General features: G+C 37.0%; 1 protein-coding gene across 1 annotated transcript in view; it reads right to left on the reverse strand.

Annotated features, from left to right (window-relative positions):
* Positions 1–18,112, reverse strand: part of MCM6 (minichromosome maintenance complex component 6) — a 34,540-nt gene that overhangs the window by 6,604 nt on the left and 9,824 nt on the right. The window contains exons 5-15 of the mRNA XM_080798434.1: positions 17,883–18,048; positions 17,452–17,597; positions 16,062–16,212; positions 13,708–13,849; positions 8,593–8,734; positions 7,732–7,839; positions 6,562–6,717; positions 4,655–4,783; positions 3,243–3,404; positions 1,017–1,152; positions 62–217 (exon numbers count right to left, since the gene is read on the reverse strand). Of these exons, the coding sequence (XP_080654560.1) occupies positions 62–217; positions 1,017–1,152; positions 3,243–3,404; positions 4,655–4,783; positions 6,562–6,717; positions 7,732–7,839; positions 8,593–8,734; positions 13,708–13,849; positions 16,062–16,212; positions 17,452–17,597; positions 17,883–18,048 (1,594 nt within the window). The remainder of the gene's footprint in view (positions 1–61; positions 218–1,016; positions 1,153–3,242; positions 3,405–4,654; positions 4,784–6,561; positions 6,718–7,731; positions 7,840–8,592; positions 8,735–13,707; positions 13,850–16,061; positions 16,213–17,451; positions 17,598–17,882; positions 18,049–18,112) is intronic.

The following is an 18,112-nucleotide window of genomic DNA, read 5'->3' on the forward strand; positions in this document are numbered from 1 at the left end:
ATTGGTTTATGCAAATAAAACTTAATGACTGAGCATGTGCACACACTAGGTAGAGCCTTACCTTCCTCCATCTTTCTGAGGTGAAGAACAATTAGGTTAGAGATTCGGCAGTACTCAGGGAAGCTCAGCCTTAGGGATGCTTTAGGAACCAAATCCTGTTTTATGTCTTCACTGTGGCCATTGATTCCATTCACAGGAGCAGGGCTGTCAACATGACCTAAGTGAAATTATCAACCATCTGAATCTTGTTTTTGTGCCTCCAACACTCCCCTCTCAAATGTTTGTAAGTATAATACATCTGTTTTAATACTAACTTCTAAATAAGCATATAGTTATACTTAGTATTTAGTAATTCTACAAATAAATTAGAAGCAAATTTGTAAATGTTACTAGTGAAGACAAAACTAATTTGGAAGGGGTTGCTTGGGTGGCTTAGTCGGTTAAACGTCTGACTCTTGATTTTGGCTCAGGTCATGATCTCAGGGTGGTGAGATTGAGCCCCACGAAGGACTCCATGTGTGGAGTCTCTTTAAGATTCTCACTGTCCCTCTTTCCTCCGTGTGTGGGTGCACTCTCTCCCAACAAAAACAAAAACAAAAACAAAAACAAAAACAAAACAAAGAACAAAAAAAACCTAAATGGGAAGGATGGCAGATACAAAGATTTCATGATCTAAAAGTTCATTTGCAGTATTATACACAAAATTTAAAAACCTGGTATTTGTCTGGTTCAGTGTACTCAAGAACAAGTGTTTAATTCAAAAGCAAAATAACAATAAATAAGGCTGGGGAATTAGGTTCACTCTCACAATTTTGGTGTATTTTCTTTCAGTTTTCAAGCATATATATTTTATATATGTATATATACACATATATAATTTATAATTGTATTTTATTTTGTAAACAGTACAATTCAATATCCATTTTTTCCCCTTTTGCTATACAAGTATACTTTTACCATAACATCTCAGAGAACACTTTGGTCCCTAACTCCAGAACAGTAAATAAGAGTCTCACCATTGATGCCATCTGGGCTCTCATCTACCTCCATCTGGGCCTCTTCTTCTTGATCTAGATTAACATCAGGTGTTTCTACTCGGATGATTGACTTATTCAGTAACCTGAAAGCTTCCTTCACATGTTTAGGCTGGACCTAAACCAATTAAGAGGAAGTAAATCAGAAAGTCAGTGTTCTTGATATACTACACAGATTTTCTCCATACCAAAAAGTAGCATTTTAGTTTTCTCACACACACATAAAACATGAGTTAGCACCATAATTTCACCAGAATGGCTTAAAAAGACTAGTAATATACAGTATTGAAAAGAATGTAGAACAACTTTCATTCACTGCTGGTGGGAATGCAAATTGATACAACCACTATGGAAGCATTTGGCAGTCTCTACTGAACTGAACACACGTACGACCTATAACAATTCTACTTCTAGGTGTATACCCAACAGAAATGTACACACACCTGTATACCATGTAGACCAAAAGACATGTATATCCCAGTAGAACCCAAATCGGAAACTATCCAAACACCCATTAACAGAAGAATAGGTGAATCATTGTGACATACTGACAGAATATTACACAGCAATGAAAATGGGCAAACTACTTCTACACAAAACCTAGATGACATCTTATAGTGTTAATGCTGTATGAAAAGAAACCAGACACAAGGGGGGACATATTCTATGACTGCGCTTATATAAAGTAATGGTTATCCTTAAATCCTCACATATATGGTCAAATTATTATTATTATTATTTTTTAAAGATTTTATTTATTTATTTGACAGACAGAGATCACAAGTAGGCAGAGAGGCAGGCAGAGAGAGAGGAGGAAGCAGGTTCCCGGTTGAGCAGAGAGCCCGATGCGGGGCTCGATCCCAGGACTCTGGGATCATGACCTGAGCCGAAGGCAGAGGCTTAACCCACTGAGCCACCCAGGCGCCCCTGGTCAAACTGTTTTTGACAATGGTGTCAAAACCACTCCTTGGGGAAAGCAGTCTCTTCAAAAAATGGTACTGGAGAAACTGGATATCTTATATAAAAGAATGAAGTTAGACCCCTACCTTATATCACATAAAAAGTTAACTCAAAACAGACTGAAGACCTAAAACTATAAAACATATGTAAGAAAACACAGGAAAAAAAGCCTCAGGACACTGGATTTGATAGTGGTGTCAAAAGCACAGGCAACAAAAGGGAAAAATGACAAAGGAAACAATATACAATTCAAAAACTTCTGAGCATCAAGATAATAAAGTCAAGATAATGACTTTATTAATATACATCCATATGATGATGTAGATACAAATCATGAACACTACTCCATTCCCATACACATAATTGCACACGAGTAGCTCAAGTTCATGGACATAAAAACATACACAGTATCTATTCAGACTTTTTACAGCAGAGGACGGCGTGCTTATATCAGTTAATTGGTAATTATTTTTTCTGTAATTATCTGTGGAAAAAGGAAACTGTGAAACTTAAAGAACCTACAGAATGGGGTAAAATATCTGCATGTTATATATCTGATAAGGGATTAATATCCGAAACATATAAATACCCATGTTCATTGCAGCATTATTCACAAAAGCCAAGAGGTGGAAGTGACCCAAATGTCCACTGATGATCAATGGGTAAATAAAATATGGTACACAGTATACTCTCAGGGATTTTGTTCCAGACCCCCAGGGGATCCCTAAACTACAGGTAGTATTTAACCTTACTTAAACTGTTTTTTTCCTATCCATACATACCTATGATAAAGTTTAATTTATAAATTATAAATTGTAAATTAAATTATAAATTAGGTACAGTAACAGCATAACAATAATGAATAATAAAATGGAACACTACAACAATATACTATAATGAAAGTTATGTGAATGTGGTCTCTCTCCCAAATAACTTACTACACTGTCCTCGCCCTTCCTGTGATGTGATGATGTAACTTTAGTCTACTACTGACTTTCTGACAAAACTTCAGGAGGATCATCTACCTCTTAATGGTAACTCACCTCAATATGTACTCCATAATCTATAAAATGATTATTTCACATTAATCTAACTGTATTCAATATATGCTTAACAGCAACTTTCAAGGGAGAAATCCTAGCATCATGTATCCTATGAGCATTCAACTGTCATACCAAAGATAAAAACATGCTTATAAACCAACAAATCAATTGCACTTTCCTCCCATTATTAAAGTGACTTTGATACCTCGTCACAGCAGTGCATTCGAGCCATTGCTTCAGAGAGACGGATCATGCTCTCAAGCTGTCGCACTGTAATCCTCCACGAAGACTTGGTTACTCCAGAGCCATCCCTCTGGCGAAGACGTTTATACTGTTCCACAATGAAATCCTCTGACTCTTTAGAAATCTGTTTCAGAACATCCCCAAAGTCAGAGCTTTTCTACTTAATGGGAGCTGCATTAAACATAAGTTTAAGAGCCTTCCAGGTTGAGACACTCTGGGGAACTGAGAGGGTCAAAACTTTGAAGTCAACAAAGAATTAACACTGAAATGCATTTTATAAGAAACTAAACTAAGGACACCTGTGAATTTCATATACTAATTTTATAAACAGGAATACAACAGGGTATTTAAGCGAATGCCATTTCTAAAAGACACAAAACAAGCTGAAGCAGTGGAATGGGATGTAATACCTTTTAAGCCCAAGATGCCAAAGCTCATTAAACGAATTAGTGCTCAAACTATTCTTGAAACTCAGTTAATTAACTTACGCTTTGGGAAAAAGAGGTCTATACACTCGCACGTACACACCAGCTGTTTCAGTAAACCTTATTATTCGTTGAATAATAACAAAGTGAGAATACTAAAAGAATACTCAGTTTTTCAGAGTGAGAAACTCAGCCTAATTAAAGAAGCCTGCTAAGGTCACAGGACCGGTACACAGTCATAGAGAACAAAAGCCTCCTTAAACACACATGACCAATAACCCTTAGTTTTAAATGTCTCATTAAGCTTCTTTCAGGACAGTGAGAATCAATCCCAATATTATGGAAAATCAGTGAAGGTGACAGATAATTAAAATCTAAAAGGAACTCCCAAAGTTGAAGCAGACAATTGTGTAAAAACTTCACCCATAATCCAATTTTTCTTTTTTTGGTATTCTGTTTTAGGAAAATGTTGAAAAAAACAAATGGATTACGAAGTTTACTTTTAAAATAAATGTCCTGGATCCAGTATAGATTCAATTAAATGAACTACATCAATTACTGTAAAATATTAAGCCACGTTCATCACAATGACCTAAAGGAACCCAAATTTTTCCTTAGAGAAAGATTCAAGAACATTCAGTAGACTACTGATTTGAGCTCATATAATTTTAAGATTCTTAGGAATAATGACTGAAATAAAAGTATGTTCTACTTTATTTGGTTATCCAAAATTCTTCATCCATTAAAAATTTTTTATTAGCACCTAACAAGAAAAAGAAAATTATTCACATTTTTAGAAAATTTCCTCTTCTCAACTCTCTGAAGAAACATTGTTCTCAAAACAGAAAACCTCAAAAAGAAAAAAACAAGTACAGGTTCAGTTAATTTCCACAGAACCATTTTTAATGCCCTCTTAAATACCCTATTCCAGTACAAAAGGGCAAGTTACCTTGGGTTTAAACTGTCTTGCAAAGAGAAGATACCTCCTGATATCATCAAGAGAATAGACACGATCAATCGAATCCTCAATTCTTGAATGCAAGTCTACTATCCGTCTGGCAATAGCATAATCTGTAACCTAATTCAGAAGAAGAAAATCACTTTGGTCAGTCACAACAATATCCACTCCAGATGATCCCTGGCATTAATAAATTATTTATAGCTAAAAACAAGCTCTAATGTGCCACTAAAAGCTATATTAATGGGTACCAAGTTTCTGAGCAAAGTTTGGTACCAGTTTCATTTAAAATCAAACAGTTTAATACATACCTTTGCCCCACTCTAAGAATATTCTTGAAGAAATTAACGGACTTTAATATTTCTTGATGCTCCGTATATGCCAGGCACTGTTGCCTTAAGTGTGTCAAGAAGCATTTTTTTTTAAAAGATTTTATTTATTTATTTGACAGAGATCACAAGTACACAGAAAGGCAGGCAGAAAGCGAGAGGGGGAGGCAGGCTCTCTGCTCAGCAGAGATGTGGGGCTTGATCCCAGGACCCTGAGATCATGACCTGAGCCAAAGGCAGAGGCTTAACCCACTTAGTGACCTAGGCGCTCCTGTCAAGAAGCATTTACTCATGTAACCCTCACAAAAATCTTATTAGGTAGGTAATATTATCCTTATTTTACAGATAAGTAAATTGAGGCCCAGAGAGGTAAAATAGCTTGTCAGACATCACAATACATAATGGAGCCAGGATTTGAACAGTCTAGGTTCAGAGTTCATGCTCTTAGCCACAACATTATACGGCCACTTGTGACTATATGAAGATAATCAGAGAATTGTTATTAACATAAAAAAAGGGGACACCTAGGTGGCCCAGTTGGCTAAGTGTCTGCCTCTGGCTGAGGTCATGATCCCAGGGCCATTGGATCAAGTCCCACATCTGGCTCCCTGCTCAGCGGAGAGACTGTTTCTCCCTCTGCCTGCTGCTCCCCCTGCTTGTGCTCTCTCTGACAAATAAGTGAGTAAAATCTTAAAAACACACACACACTAAAAACAAGCAACTTTCTCTCCGACAGTACAAAAAAAGCACCATATAGACATGTTAATATGTGAAATAATGGGCACAAGGGTGCTATGTGCACTATTCTATTTCTTGCAACTGTTTTGTAAGTTTGAAATTATTTTCAATTAAAAAGTTTAAAAGCAGGGCGCCTGGGTGGCTCAGTGGGTTAAAGCCTCTGTCTTCGGCTCAGGTCATGATCTCAGGGTCCTGGGATCAAGCCCCACATCGGGCTCTCAGCTCGGCGGGGAGCCTGCTTCCTCCTCTCTCTCTGCCTGCCTCTCTGCCTATTTGTGATCTTTGTCTGTCAAAAAATAAATAAATAAATAAATAAAATCTTAAAAAAAAAAAAAATCTTCAATCAATCAATCAATAAAAAATAAAAAACAGGGACGCCTGGGTGGCTCAGTTGGTTAAGCGGCTGCCTTCAGCTCAGGTCATGATCCCAGCGTCCTGGGATCGAGTCCCACATCGGGCTCCTTGCTCGGCAGGGAGCCTGCTTCTCCCTCTGCCTCTGCCTACCACTCTGTCTGCCTGTGCTCGCTCTCTCTCTCTCTAACAAATAAATAAATTAAAAAAAAAAAAATAAAAAAAAAAATAAAAAACAGTAGCAAAAACAACAAAAAACTCAATATTCCTTAACACAATTAGGAGGAACCAGCAATTAAAGTGACCTTATTTTGATGTGCTTAATAAACGTTTTGCCCAATCTTGTGCCATTCTGAGAGGAATGAAAGTCAGTGTGAACATATGCACCAGCTGTTCGAGAGTACATCCTATAGTCTTGTCTCCTTCAATTAATCAAACTGGAAATAACAAAGGAAGCCAACAGTGACAATTCACAGTTACCTCATTACATTCATCCACAAGTATAAAGAAGAGATCAAATCGGGACATGATGGGAGCTGACAAATTTATATTTTGTTTCAAAGATTTTGATCTGTCATAATGCCCACCAATTGGGTTTGCTGCTGCCAAAATGGATGTCCTGGCATTCAGAGTAGCCTGACCACAAAAGAAATCATTGTTAAAGGTTTAAAGAGACATCTGGAATGGCCAATAAACACAAGACAAAATGCTCAATCTTACTCATAATTAACTAAATGCAAACCAAAATATTAAGGCATCATTTTTCACCTACTGAATCATCAAAACTAAAGTCTGATTGTGTATAGCAAATAGGCACTCCCATATTAATGGCGTTGATACAACACACACACACTCGCTAAGCCAGCAATCTGTTAGGAATTTATCTTGCAGCTAGGTACAGGAAAATGCATGTTCAAGGATGTTTACTACACTATGGCTTATAATCAAAAGGCTGAAAATGACCAGGAATCTAGTAAGCCTAATGAACCAAACTGGGGTACACAGACTTGAAAACCATGTGGTAACATAAATACTAAAATGGATCTAATATGTACTGGTATAGAAAGAGCGCCAAAATAGAATTATGAACCTAAATGAGCAAAGAACTAATTTACATGTATTATACCTATTTATGTATGAAAAATTTCTGCAAGTGCCATAACTTCTGAACATTTATTGGTGACAGGAGTTGCAGGGAAAGATTTCATCCTTTAATTTATATTTTATTCCACTGCTTAAATTTTCCTTACCTACTTGAATGCATTACTTTTATTTTAAGAAGTTTGGTTTCTAAGTTGGTTAAAATACTGTACTTATTATTTTCATTTAAATAATCTACTGACTTTGATTTTTTTTTGTTACAATTGGAAGCACACATTATCAAAGAATACAGAAGCTTGATGGAAATTCTGAGAAGTGAAATGCTAAAAATTTCACCAATACTTTCTCTACTTTCTGTCATAGCAACACATTTTCAAAGTACCCAAAAAGTGCCTGTAATTTGGATTAATAATGCTCAGGGCTATGTTTCCCATTTCAATGATCAGCACTTCATGTTGAAATAAAGCATTTTATCCAAGTGAACGTCTCTAGAGCAACATCAGTCTTTAAGCCTAAGGCATGATGCAGAATAGAAGCGAACGCACATACCTTCACTCCTGCTTTAGTGATGGAGATGGTCTGCTGTTCCATAGCCTCGTGAATAGCAACTTGATCCCGCACATCCATCTTATCAAATTCATCAATACAACATACACCCTTGTAACCAAACGAATTAGCATAAGAAACTGCCTTTGAGATGCCAAATGGCAAACATAAACTCAAGTTTGCTACCGCAGAGACCTTTTCATTCTCTAAATAACTCTAAGGTAAGTAAGAAATCTTAATTTCCTCTACTAGAGTAGGATAGTTCGAGAGATTCCAGAGCTAGAAGACACCATATACATTGACTCATTTTAACCAAGAGCAAGATTACTTATATTCAGTTATACTTATATATGGTTACTTATTGCATTCTTATTCAACATCAAAACCTTGTGTAAATCTCTAGGTCAAATATTCTGGGTCACCTGAGCATTGATTTTAGACTGGGGTAGTGAAGCGTAAAGTTGGAACATAAAGTCTATAAAGCGTCTATAAGCTTTATAAGCCTATTTGCTATAAGTGTCTAGGTATAGCCTATATGCCTTTACAGATCTAACAGATGTCAAATATATGTCAAATATATGTAAAATGCAAGAGACATACCCATAAAGGTGTCATGGTCTGGAAAGGAACAAATGCTGGGAACTATTATTCACGACAAACACAGGCTCAGGGCAGGCAATACATTCCAGAGCAGCTCAGAAAATAATTAATAATTAATGATGACAATCTCAATTAAATTCTAGATTAATTATGAATCGTTTACTAAAAATGTTTTTTTTAAAGGGTATCTCTTTAATAGAAAGTTTTTGATAGCGTAGGGGCTATTCTGATTTCTTTATAACCCAAAGTATAAAATGTTCTTACATTATCAGCCAACATCAAAGCTCCAGCTTCAATAACAAATTCATGAGATTCTTCATCTCTTACAACAGCTGCTGTTAAGCCAGCAGCACTGGATGCTTTGCCACTGGTGTAGACAGCTCTGGGGCTGAACTCCTCCACATGCCTGTTCAAAGTTATCAAATTCATTAACACATGATTACAAGCATCCTTTCTAGAAATGTCAGCCAACAATCTTATGTCAATCAAAAACTTAAATTTCTTAAAGAACATCTGAGAGAGGTATTAAACATAATCAATTCATAAAGATATATATCACAGAATAAACAGAAAGCCTTACATCTCCTTTGGTCTTTTAAATCAACTCTTAAATACATTCCTGTCAAATGGAAGATGAAGTTCATACATGACAAGAACATCATTTTAAAAGAAGTCTTTAATAATAAAGTTTGGCAGGGTGCCTGGGTGACTCAGTGGGTTAAAGCCTCTGCCTTCAGCTCAGGTCATGATCTCAGGGTCCTGGGATCGAGGCCCGCATTGGGCTCTCCGCTCAGCGAGGAGTCTGCTTCCCCCCCAACTTTCTCTCTGCCTGCCTCTCTGCCTAATTGTGATCTCTCTCTCTCTCTCTGTCAAATAAATAAATAAAATCTTAAAAAAAAAAAAAAAAGATTTAAAAAACAAAACAAGGGGCGCCTGGGTGGCTCAGTGGGTTAAAGCCTCTGCCTTCGGCTCAGGTCATGATCCCAGTTCCTGGGATCGAGCCCCACATTGGGCTCTCTGCTCAGCAGGGAGCTTGCTTCCCTTCCTCTCTCTCTGCCTACTTGTGATCTGTCAAATAAATAAACAAAAAAAAAATCTAAAAAACAAAACAAGACAAAACTATACCTGAAATTTATTCCAAAGCAATGGGTTGGTTTAAGATCTAAAAATCAACACTATGCTGTATCAACAGAATAAAGGATAAGAAGGATCTCAACAGATGCAGAAAAAGAATGTGACAAAATCCAACACCTTTTATAATAAAAAGTCAACAAACTATAAATAGAAGAGTATTTCCCACAACTTAATAAGGGCATCTTTGAAAACCCACAGCTAACATCATACTTAATGGTAACAGAATGAATTCTTTCTCCCTAAGTTCAGGAACAAGATACAGATGTTCACTCTTGCGATTTCTATGCAACATTATACTGAAAAGTCTAGCCAGGGCAATTGGGGAAGAAAAACAAAAGGCACCTATATTTGAAAGGAAGAATAACTATCACTATTCCCAGATAACATGACCTTGTAGATAAAAAAAACCCTATGGAATCCACTAAAACAGAATAAATAAGTGCTTGCAAGGTTGCAAGATAAAAGATCCACAATCTATTGTATTTCTATACATCTGCAATGAATAAGCCAAAAATGAAAACAAGAAAATGGTTCTATTTACAATAGCATGAAAAAGAATACTTGTGAACAAATTTAAGAAGCACTAGCTTATACTGTGAACACTATAAAACACTGTTGAAAAAATGGAAAGATATCCTATGTTCATGGATCAAAAGACTTAAAATTGTTAAAAAGACAATATACCTCAAATTGGTCTACAGATTAATGCAATCTCTTAATATCACAACTGGCTTCTTTGTAGAAACTGACAAAGCGAATCCTAAAATTTATGTAGGGAGCACCTGAGTGGCTCAGCTGGTTGGGTGTTTGGTTCTTGATTTCAGCTTGGGTCAGGATCTCAGGGTTGTGAGATTGAGCCCCATACTGGGCTCCAATCTGGGTGTGAAGCCTTCTTGGGATTCTCTTTCTCTCTCTCCCTCTGCTCCTCCCCCTGCCACTCATGTGCGCTCCCTCTAAAACAAACAAACTAAAAAATAAATAAATAAAACAGAATTCATGCGAAAACTCAAGGTACCCAAGATAGCCAAAACAATCTGGAAAAAGAAGAGTTGGATGACTCACAGTTCTGATTTTAAAACTTACTACAACACTACAGTAATCAAGATAGTGTGGTATTGGCCTAAGGACAGACATAGAGATTATGAAATATATCTGAGAGTCTAGAAATAAACCCTGATACTTACAGTCAACTGATTTTCAACAAAGGTGCCAAAAACAATTCAACAGGGTAAAAGAATAGCCTTGGCATTCAAACAACTGGATATCCACATGCAAAAGAATAAAGTTCCCTACCTCATACTATGTAAAAAATTAACTCAAAATGGATCAAGGACCTAATTTATTTGTTTATTTATTTGAGAGAGAGTGAGATAGACCAGTAGTGGGGGCAGGAACAGAGGGAGAGGAAGAAGCAGACTCCCTGCGGAGCACAGAGCCTGATGTGGTGCTGAACCCAGGACTTCAGGATCATAACCTGAGACGAATGTAGATGCTTAACCAACTGAGCCATCTAGGCACCCCAAGGACCTAAATTTTAAGAGCTAAAATTATCCCAAAGAATTGCAAGCAGAGACTTCAACAGATACGTGCACATCAATGTTCATAGCAGTCTTATTCACAAATGTCCATCAACGGATGAAGAGATAAAATAAATGGTGGTAAATCCATACAAGCAATTGTTATTCACTTTTGTAAAAGAAAGGAATTCTAAGATATTCTGCAACATGGATGGCCTCTGAATATTATGCTAAGTGAAATAAACAAGTCACAAAAGGACAAATAGTATAAGATTCCATGTATTTGAGGGACCTAGAACAATCAAATTTAGAGACAGAAAGTAGGATGGTGGTTGCTAGGGGCTGGGACTGGGGTGAATGTGAAGTTACTGTTTATTTAAAATGTTACCTCGATGATCCGGGATCTCATCCTTTTTCCTATTTTTAAGGATTTTTATTTATTTATTTGACAGAGAGGCAGGCAGAGACGGGGTGGGGGTGGTGGTGGAGCAGGCTCCGTGCTCAGCAGAGAGCCCGATGCAGGGCTCGATCCCAGGCCCCTGAGATCATGACCTGAGCCAAAGGCATAGGCTTAACCCACTGAACCACCCAGTTACTTTTTTTTTTCCCCCTGAAGTTACTTTTTTAATGCAGACTTTCAGTTTGGGAGATGAAGGAGTTCTGAAGATCAATGGTGGTGATGACTGCACAATCTGAATGTACTTAATGCCACTGAAATGTACATATAAAGATGCTTACAATGGTAAATGTGATGTATATTTTACAATTTAAAAAAAGGTGAAAACTTATATACTAATAATGTTCATAGTAGCATTGCTTATAAAAGCCAAAGTAAAAATAATCCAAATGCCCATTAACTAATAAATAGATTATTAAGTGTGGTACATACATATGACAGAATATTAGGTAATAAGAGGACATGAAATACCAGCATGCTCCAACATGGCTGAACCTTGAATACATTATGCTAAGTAGAAGCAGCCAGTCACAATGAATCACAAAGTACATGATTACATCTACAGGAAATGTCCAGATAGACGCAAACATAGATTAGTGGTTGCCTATGGCCAGCAGGGAGAATGAAGGCTGCTAGAAGGTACAGGATTTCTTTTTGGGTAATGAATATGTTGTACACTTAGTTTGGAGATGGTCATACAACTCTGTGAATATACTAAAACCACTGAATTGTATAATTTGAAGTGGTGAATTTTATGATATTGAAATTATATCATAATAAAAATGCAAAAAACCTGCACTAGATATAAAAGGCTATTTCTTTTTTTTTTTAATTTTTAAAATACATTTTATTTATTTGACAGAGAGATCACAAGTAGGCAGAGAGCAGGCAGAGAGAGGGAAACAGGCTCCCCATTGAGCAGAGAGCCCAATGCGGGGCTCGATCCCAGGCTCCTGAGATCATGACCTGAGTGAGCCGAAGGCAGAGGCTTAACCCACTGAGCCACCCAGGCGCCCCTAAAAGGCTATTTCAAAGATAACTGTGTACGATACAATTCTGTTACCAGCAGCAACATTGTGGCACATCTTTTTGTGGTGGTGGAGTGGAGGTGGGAAGTGGGAACAGAGGAAATGAAGAGAGAAGAATCCCCCCCGCTCACCTTTTAAAGCCTAGTCCCTGATACACGTGAAGGAAATAATATTTACTTATAAAATTCCAAACCAACTAAAAATGTTCTCAGTTCTAGAACAGTGCCACGTTACAAATTTCTCAAACAAATAAAAGAAAAGCAGCTTCATAAAGTATGAAGAGCACAAGCTTTGCATTCAGATACATCCGAGTACAAATATTTATGGCTTAGCAGTCATGTGTTAGCTATGAGAAGTTGGGTAATTTACTAAGTTTCAGATAAGTTTTGTTTGCCTCCCCCCAGAAAGATGATTATTTTACAAGCCTATGTGGGTGCTTCGAGGACAAGATGGATATACATACACAGCACCAACACAACAGGTGTTTCAAAACTAGTTGCTATTACTTTGAACTCTAAGTTTCTTAAAAGTTTGAAAGTAAGCAAGTATTTGCTATAGCTTCTAAAAATAAGCAAATATTGCTAAAATAGTACACATGCTGTTAAGGTTACCACAACGTGTCTCATTCTTATTGCACTGCTACTGGAAAGCATGTCCTATTTAAAAACCTTAAAAATGTTTGTATTCTTAGTCTCGGCAATCCCACCCTTAGGGATTTCCCCCCAAGGGAAACAAAAAATAAATAAATAAAAATAAGAATTTATACAAATCAAGATGTTCACTGTATAGCTATCCATAATCATTAAAATAAATGAAGACAGACTAGGAAAATAATTTTGTAAGTTATAGTTCACCAACAAAACACGGTGAAAATAAACATGGAAAATTATTTAGGGCAAATTAAAATTAAAAATATCTATGCTGTGATTTAGAACCATGAAAATACATATTCATGCATTCAAAGACATACAAAGATTATACAAAGACATTATACAAGGATTAAAAGAATTCTAAATGGGATTGGGATTATAGGCAATTTTTTCCTGTTCTAAAAAATTGTAAAATGTTGTCATATTCTGTTAAACAAATTAAGGTGACTTAATCTAAGCAAGATATATTTTCAGCAATCTTAATTTATACTCCTATTTTAGTAAAGGCACACTGACTGTATTCTTGGTAGCAGAGAGAGCCTGAAACTATACACACTGTTTTTGCCAATGTACCACCTCAGGCAAACACTTACTTGAGAAACTGGCTCTTAGCTGTACTTGGGTCACCAACAATGCAAACATTTATGTCCCCTCGAAGAGAGGTTCCTTCCCCTGTTGTCTTTGGAACACCACCAAAGAGCATCAGCAAGACACCCCGTTTTACTTCATCATTGCCTAAAAAGAAAACACCAGGTATTTTTCAATATGAGGTTAAACAATTTCACAAGAACCTACAAGGCATGTTTACCAATCAAGAGTTGAGAGAGCTGACGTGAAGTGTAAGACTGAATAAAAATATCTGGTGTCTAATCTTGGTTCTTGCTTTGTGAACTTAAAGCCACCTAACCACTGTCCCAATGTTCTCACCTATACCACAGATGTCACAAATGCTGATGCTCACCATCGTGGGAGCCTTTCCTTATTTATAAGTCCTACTTCCTCACAAAGCCTTTTATGATGTAGTACTTCTCAAATAACTCCATAAATAATCTATGTCCACCACAGCACATTGCACTTGCTAGTTCTAACAGCAGATCTTGCTGTTGTTATCAAGAGTTTGAGGAAACAGCCCATGATTTATGTCTTTTGCATCACCAACAGTGAAGAGTGTTGAATATAAAAACATGACAAACAAACTGCTATGGATCAGATAAGATGCTGAATGTAATTTATGGCTGCTTCTACAAGCTGTTTATGAATCCAATATAAGAAGGAAATGTACAGTAAAAAAACTGGATCTTTAAAAATGTGCTGTTAAAAAACCATTTTTTCTGTGCTAATTATTATGACTTTTTGTGAATTCTATCAACTAAGCACTGGGCACATTTACAAAAACCACACCTTAAAAGCAGAAAAAAAAAATCCATTCCACAAACAAAACTTCTCTGACTTATGATCTTTGAAACAAGTGTGTTGGGAGGCATCATGGTTTTTAAATAGTATACAAATTCTTTGATGTTTTTCACTTGAAAATAGAGCTTAAGTTTCCTCTCTTTAGGAGTGGCTGGACTTCATAACTTGTTTCTAAAAAACAAAGCACATTGATGAAGTGAGGGTGTGTAAATTCTGACTAGGTCCTAAGCCATTTTATTTCCTCCCTGCTTTGCTCTCCTGGATGCATGATCTAGAGGAAGCCAGCTGCTGCGATGTGAGAACACTAAAACAGCCCTATGGAAGAGATTTATGTGGCAAGGAATTGAGCTTCCAACTAACAACTAACACTAACAGGTAAGTCCTTCAGCCTAGTAAAGCTTTCAGATGACTGTGCCCCCAGCTAATGTCTTAGCTGCATTCTCATAGAACACTGAGTAGGAAACCACTCAGCCAGAACCACCCAACTAAGCTTCTCTCAAATTCTGACCCAGACTGTACAAGACACTATTTGTTGTTTGAAGCCACTAAGTTTGGGGGTAATTTGTTATGCACAAATAGATTAATTTCTGGGGGGGTTGGGAGTAGAGGCAGATCAAAATTTGGACACCTACTCATTAAGAGAGGACACTCTAAAATCCATAAGGATTATTAACATAAAGGATTTCAGTTCAATTTCATTGGCCAAATACCTAAATAGAAAAAAAGTTCTTTTAAATAGTTAAATATACCTAAGACAAATACCCATAACCCTATGAGTTCCTGCCATAACTCCAATTCAGTATGAAAGATGGAAAAAAACAAGGGTAAAGCATGAGGCTTGAAAATTTAGTCATATCCTTCAACACACAAAGGGGATTAAGTGATGGTGAGTAACTAGCAACCAAGAGCCAAGGAAACATAAAGGAAGATACCAGTGAAGGTACAGACATAGTACATATAACCAAAAAAATCACGAAATATTGGGAAAAAAATGAGCATATTAATCTAACATATTAAAATATACTGAAGTACAGTTCTACCCTAAAGCCAGAAAAAGAAGCCTAAATGAACTTTTCTCTTTTTAAAAAATCATGGTAAAATATACATAAAATTTAAGTGTACAATTCAGCAGAATTAAATACACTATGTTTTATAACCACCACACTTATCCATCTCCAGAACTTTTCATTATCCTCAAGAGAAACTTTATCCATGAAACCCTAACTCCCCATTTCCCTCAGGTAACCTTTTCCCCCACAGGCAACCTCTTTCTACTTTGTGTCCTTATGAACTTGCCTATTCTTGGTATCTTATTTTAAGTGGAATCATGTAATATCTGTCCTTTTGTAAATGACTTTAATACCTCTTTTAAGTCCATTAAAAATCTTTTCATCTGATTTATGTGCTGTAAGAAATCACTTATTGCTGTTTTAAAAAAAATCTATGTTCTAGTATAGTTAATGTAATATTCCTTGCTGTTTCTTAATCATCATTTTGATTTCAAGTTTATGTCACAAACGGAAGGAACTCTTACCATGTATGGTAGGGAACAGGCTGGTACAGAGATTGTGGTACAGATTTTTATCCTGACTCATTTCAAACACTTTCTCCCACTCCTTCACAGTCATTTGGTTCTTAATGCTCTCAGCAGTCTGTTCCTCATCTCGGAGCTCTTTCCCTCCAAACTGAGGGGTGGAGAAGAAAGGAAAACATACTTGCATGGGAACAGTCAAAGTAAAGTGAAACATAAAGAGCTTCACTACAAACAAAAAAATAGCCTGGGAGGTTATTCAGAGTCTGTTGACTACAAAGGTTTTCAAAAAAAATCCCCCAACTAGTAAGGCCTAAGTTAATCAAGATACTGAAGTTTGTCATTTGTCCAGTGAACTGAAAACAAAAAAGCTAACACTGTTTTAAACTGCTATCTAAATGAATCTGAATGCTCAAGAGATGAGCCATAATAAAATGTTAATCACCAATATGAACATAAAGTAACATAGTATTATTTACCCTTCTTCTTCCAATACTGGACTATTTTCCAAACTTTTTCTCACTGCTTTCCCACTAAGGACACAGAATCAAGTTCTATACAACTACAATACCAGGAATCCATCACTCACAGAAAGTCATTTTACTTTTCAGATCACTAAATTTTTCTATTTGTACTTTCTCCAGAAGCATGATAAGCAACCGTGGTAATCAAAAAACAATAAAATTATACCATGGATATAATCTCTTATCAATGTTCTTAAGGCATTGAGCTCTTAAATATGAAAACAAACAGGTTTTTCCTCAAAGTCAGAAAGACATGAAAAGATCTGCTTTTAAAACTAAAGAATCAGGGGGGCGCCTGGGTGGCTCAGTGGGTTAAAGCTGCTGCCTTCGGCTCGGGTCATGGTCCGGCGTCCTGGGATCGAGCCCCACATCGGGCTCTCTGCTCAGTGGGGAGCCTGCTTCCTCCCTCTCTCTGCCTGCCTCTCTACCTACTTGTGATCTGTCTGTCAAATAAATAAATAAAATCAAAAAAGAAAACAACAACAAAAAAAACACAAAAAACTAAAGAATCAGGGGCACCTGGGTTGCTCAATTGGTTAAGCAACTGCCTTTGGCTCAGGTCATGATCTCAGGATCCTGGGATTGAGCAGGCTCCCTGCTCAGTGGGAGTCCGCTTCTCCCTCTCCTACTGCTCCCCCATGCTTGTGCTCACTCATGCTCGCACATGCGCTTTCTCTCTCGTGTGTGCTCTCTCTCTTGCAAATAAATAAAATCTTAAAAAAAAAAGCCAACACAAAAACTAAAGAATCACCCCCCCCCCCACCCAACCAATAACACTGTCTAGATAAAACTCAGTAGTTTCAGAAGCCTATATTGTGGCAGCCTCAAGGGAGGTCTTTCTCAACCTTTGCTATTCTATTAAGACTCACCCTTGGGTTGGTGGGTGCAACACAGCAGGCAAGAAAGACCAGCCTATATGAGAGATCCCTAACACCAAGAGCCCGGAGTCCTCGAATGCCTTCTGTCTCATATCCATCAACACCACTTACACGGGAATTAGTTTCTGCACGTGCTCCTGAAAGAACAAACAAGAGTTTGTTTCACAGCTCAAATATCAAAGGTGCTGAGAATCAAAATTCCTTAAATAAACAAAACCTATAAATCCAAAGATTTCATTTAGGCATTGAAATTTTTCAGAACAGTACTTTTGGAGGCAAAATCAATTTGTCTCTATTCTTATCATACTTCCTTGCTCACCCTGATGGGTAGCCAAAAATAAGATAAGATTCAAGAAGCTGAATGTTCTGTAGTTTTAGGGAATGAGAATTTGTTAGATTTGAGCCGAAGATTACTGACCTACCTGGTATGCTAAGCTTAGAGACATCTGGCACAACAATGAGAGTCCCTGTAAAGTCACACTTGTCACCAGCTTGAGCTGACTCCACAGCTTCAGCTCTCAAGATCACTTCTAAACTTCGGGGGATACTCCCTCGAGGAAGCTCTGCTTGAGTCTCTTGAATACGAACCTGTAACAATGGCCAAGAAGAAGAGATTATCTTTCAAATATCATATAATCTAAATTAATGCCAC

The sequence above is a fragment of the Martes martes genome (assembly GCF_963455335.1).
Source record: "Martes martes genome assembly, chromosome: 3".
In the NCBI taxonomy this organism is placed as follows: Eukaryota; Metazoa; Chordata; class Mammalia; order Carnivora; family Mustelidae; genus Martes; species Martes martes.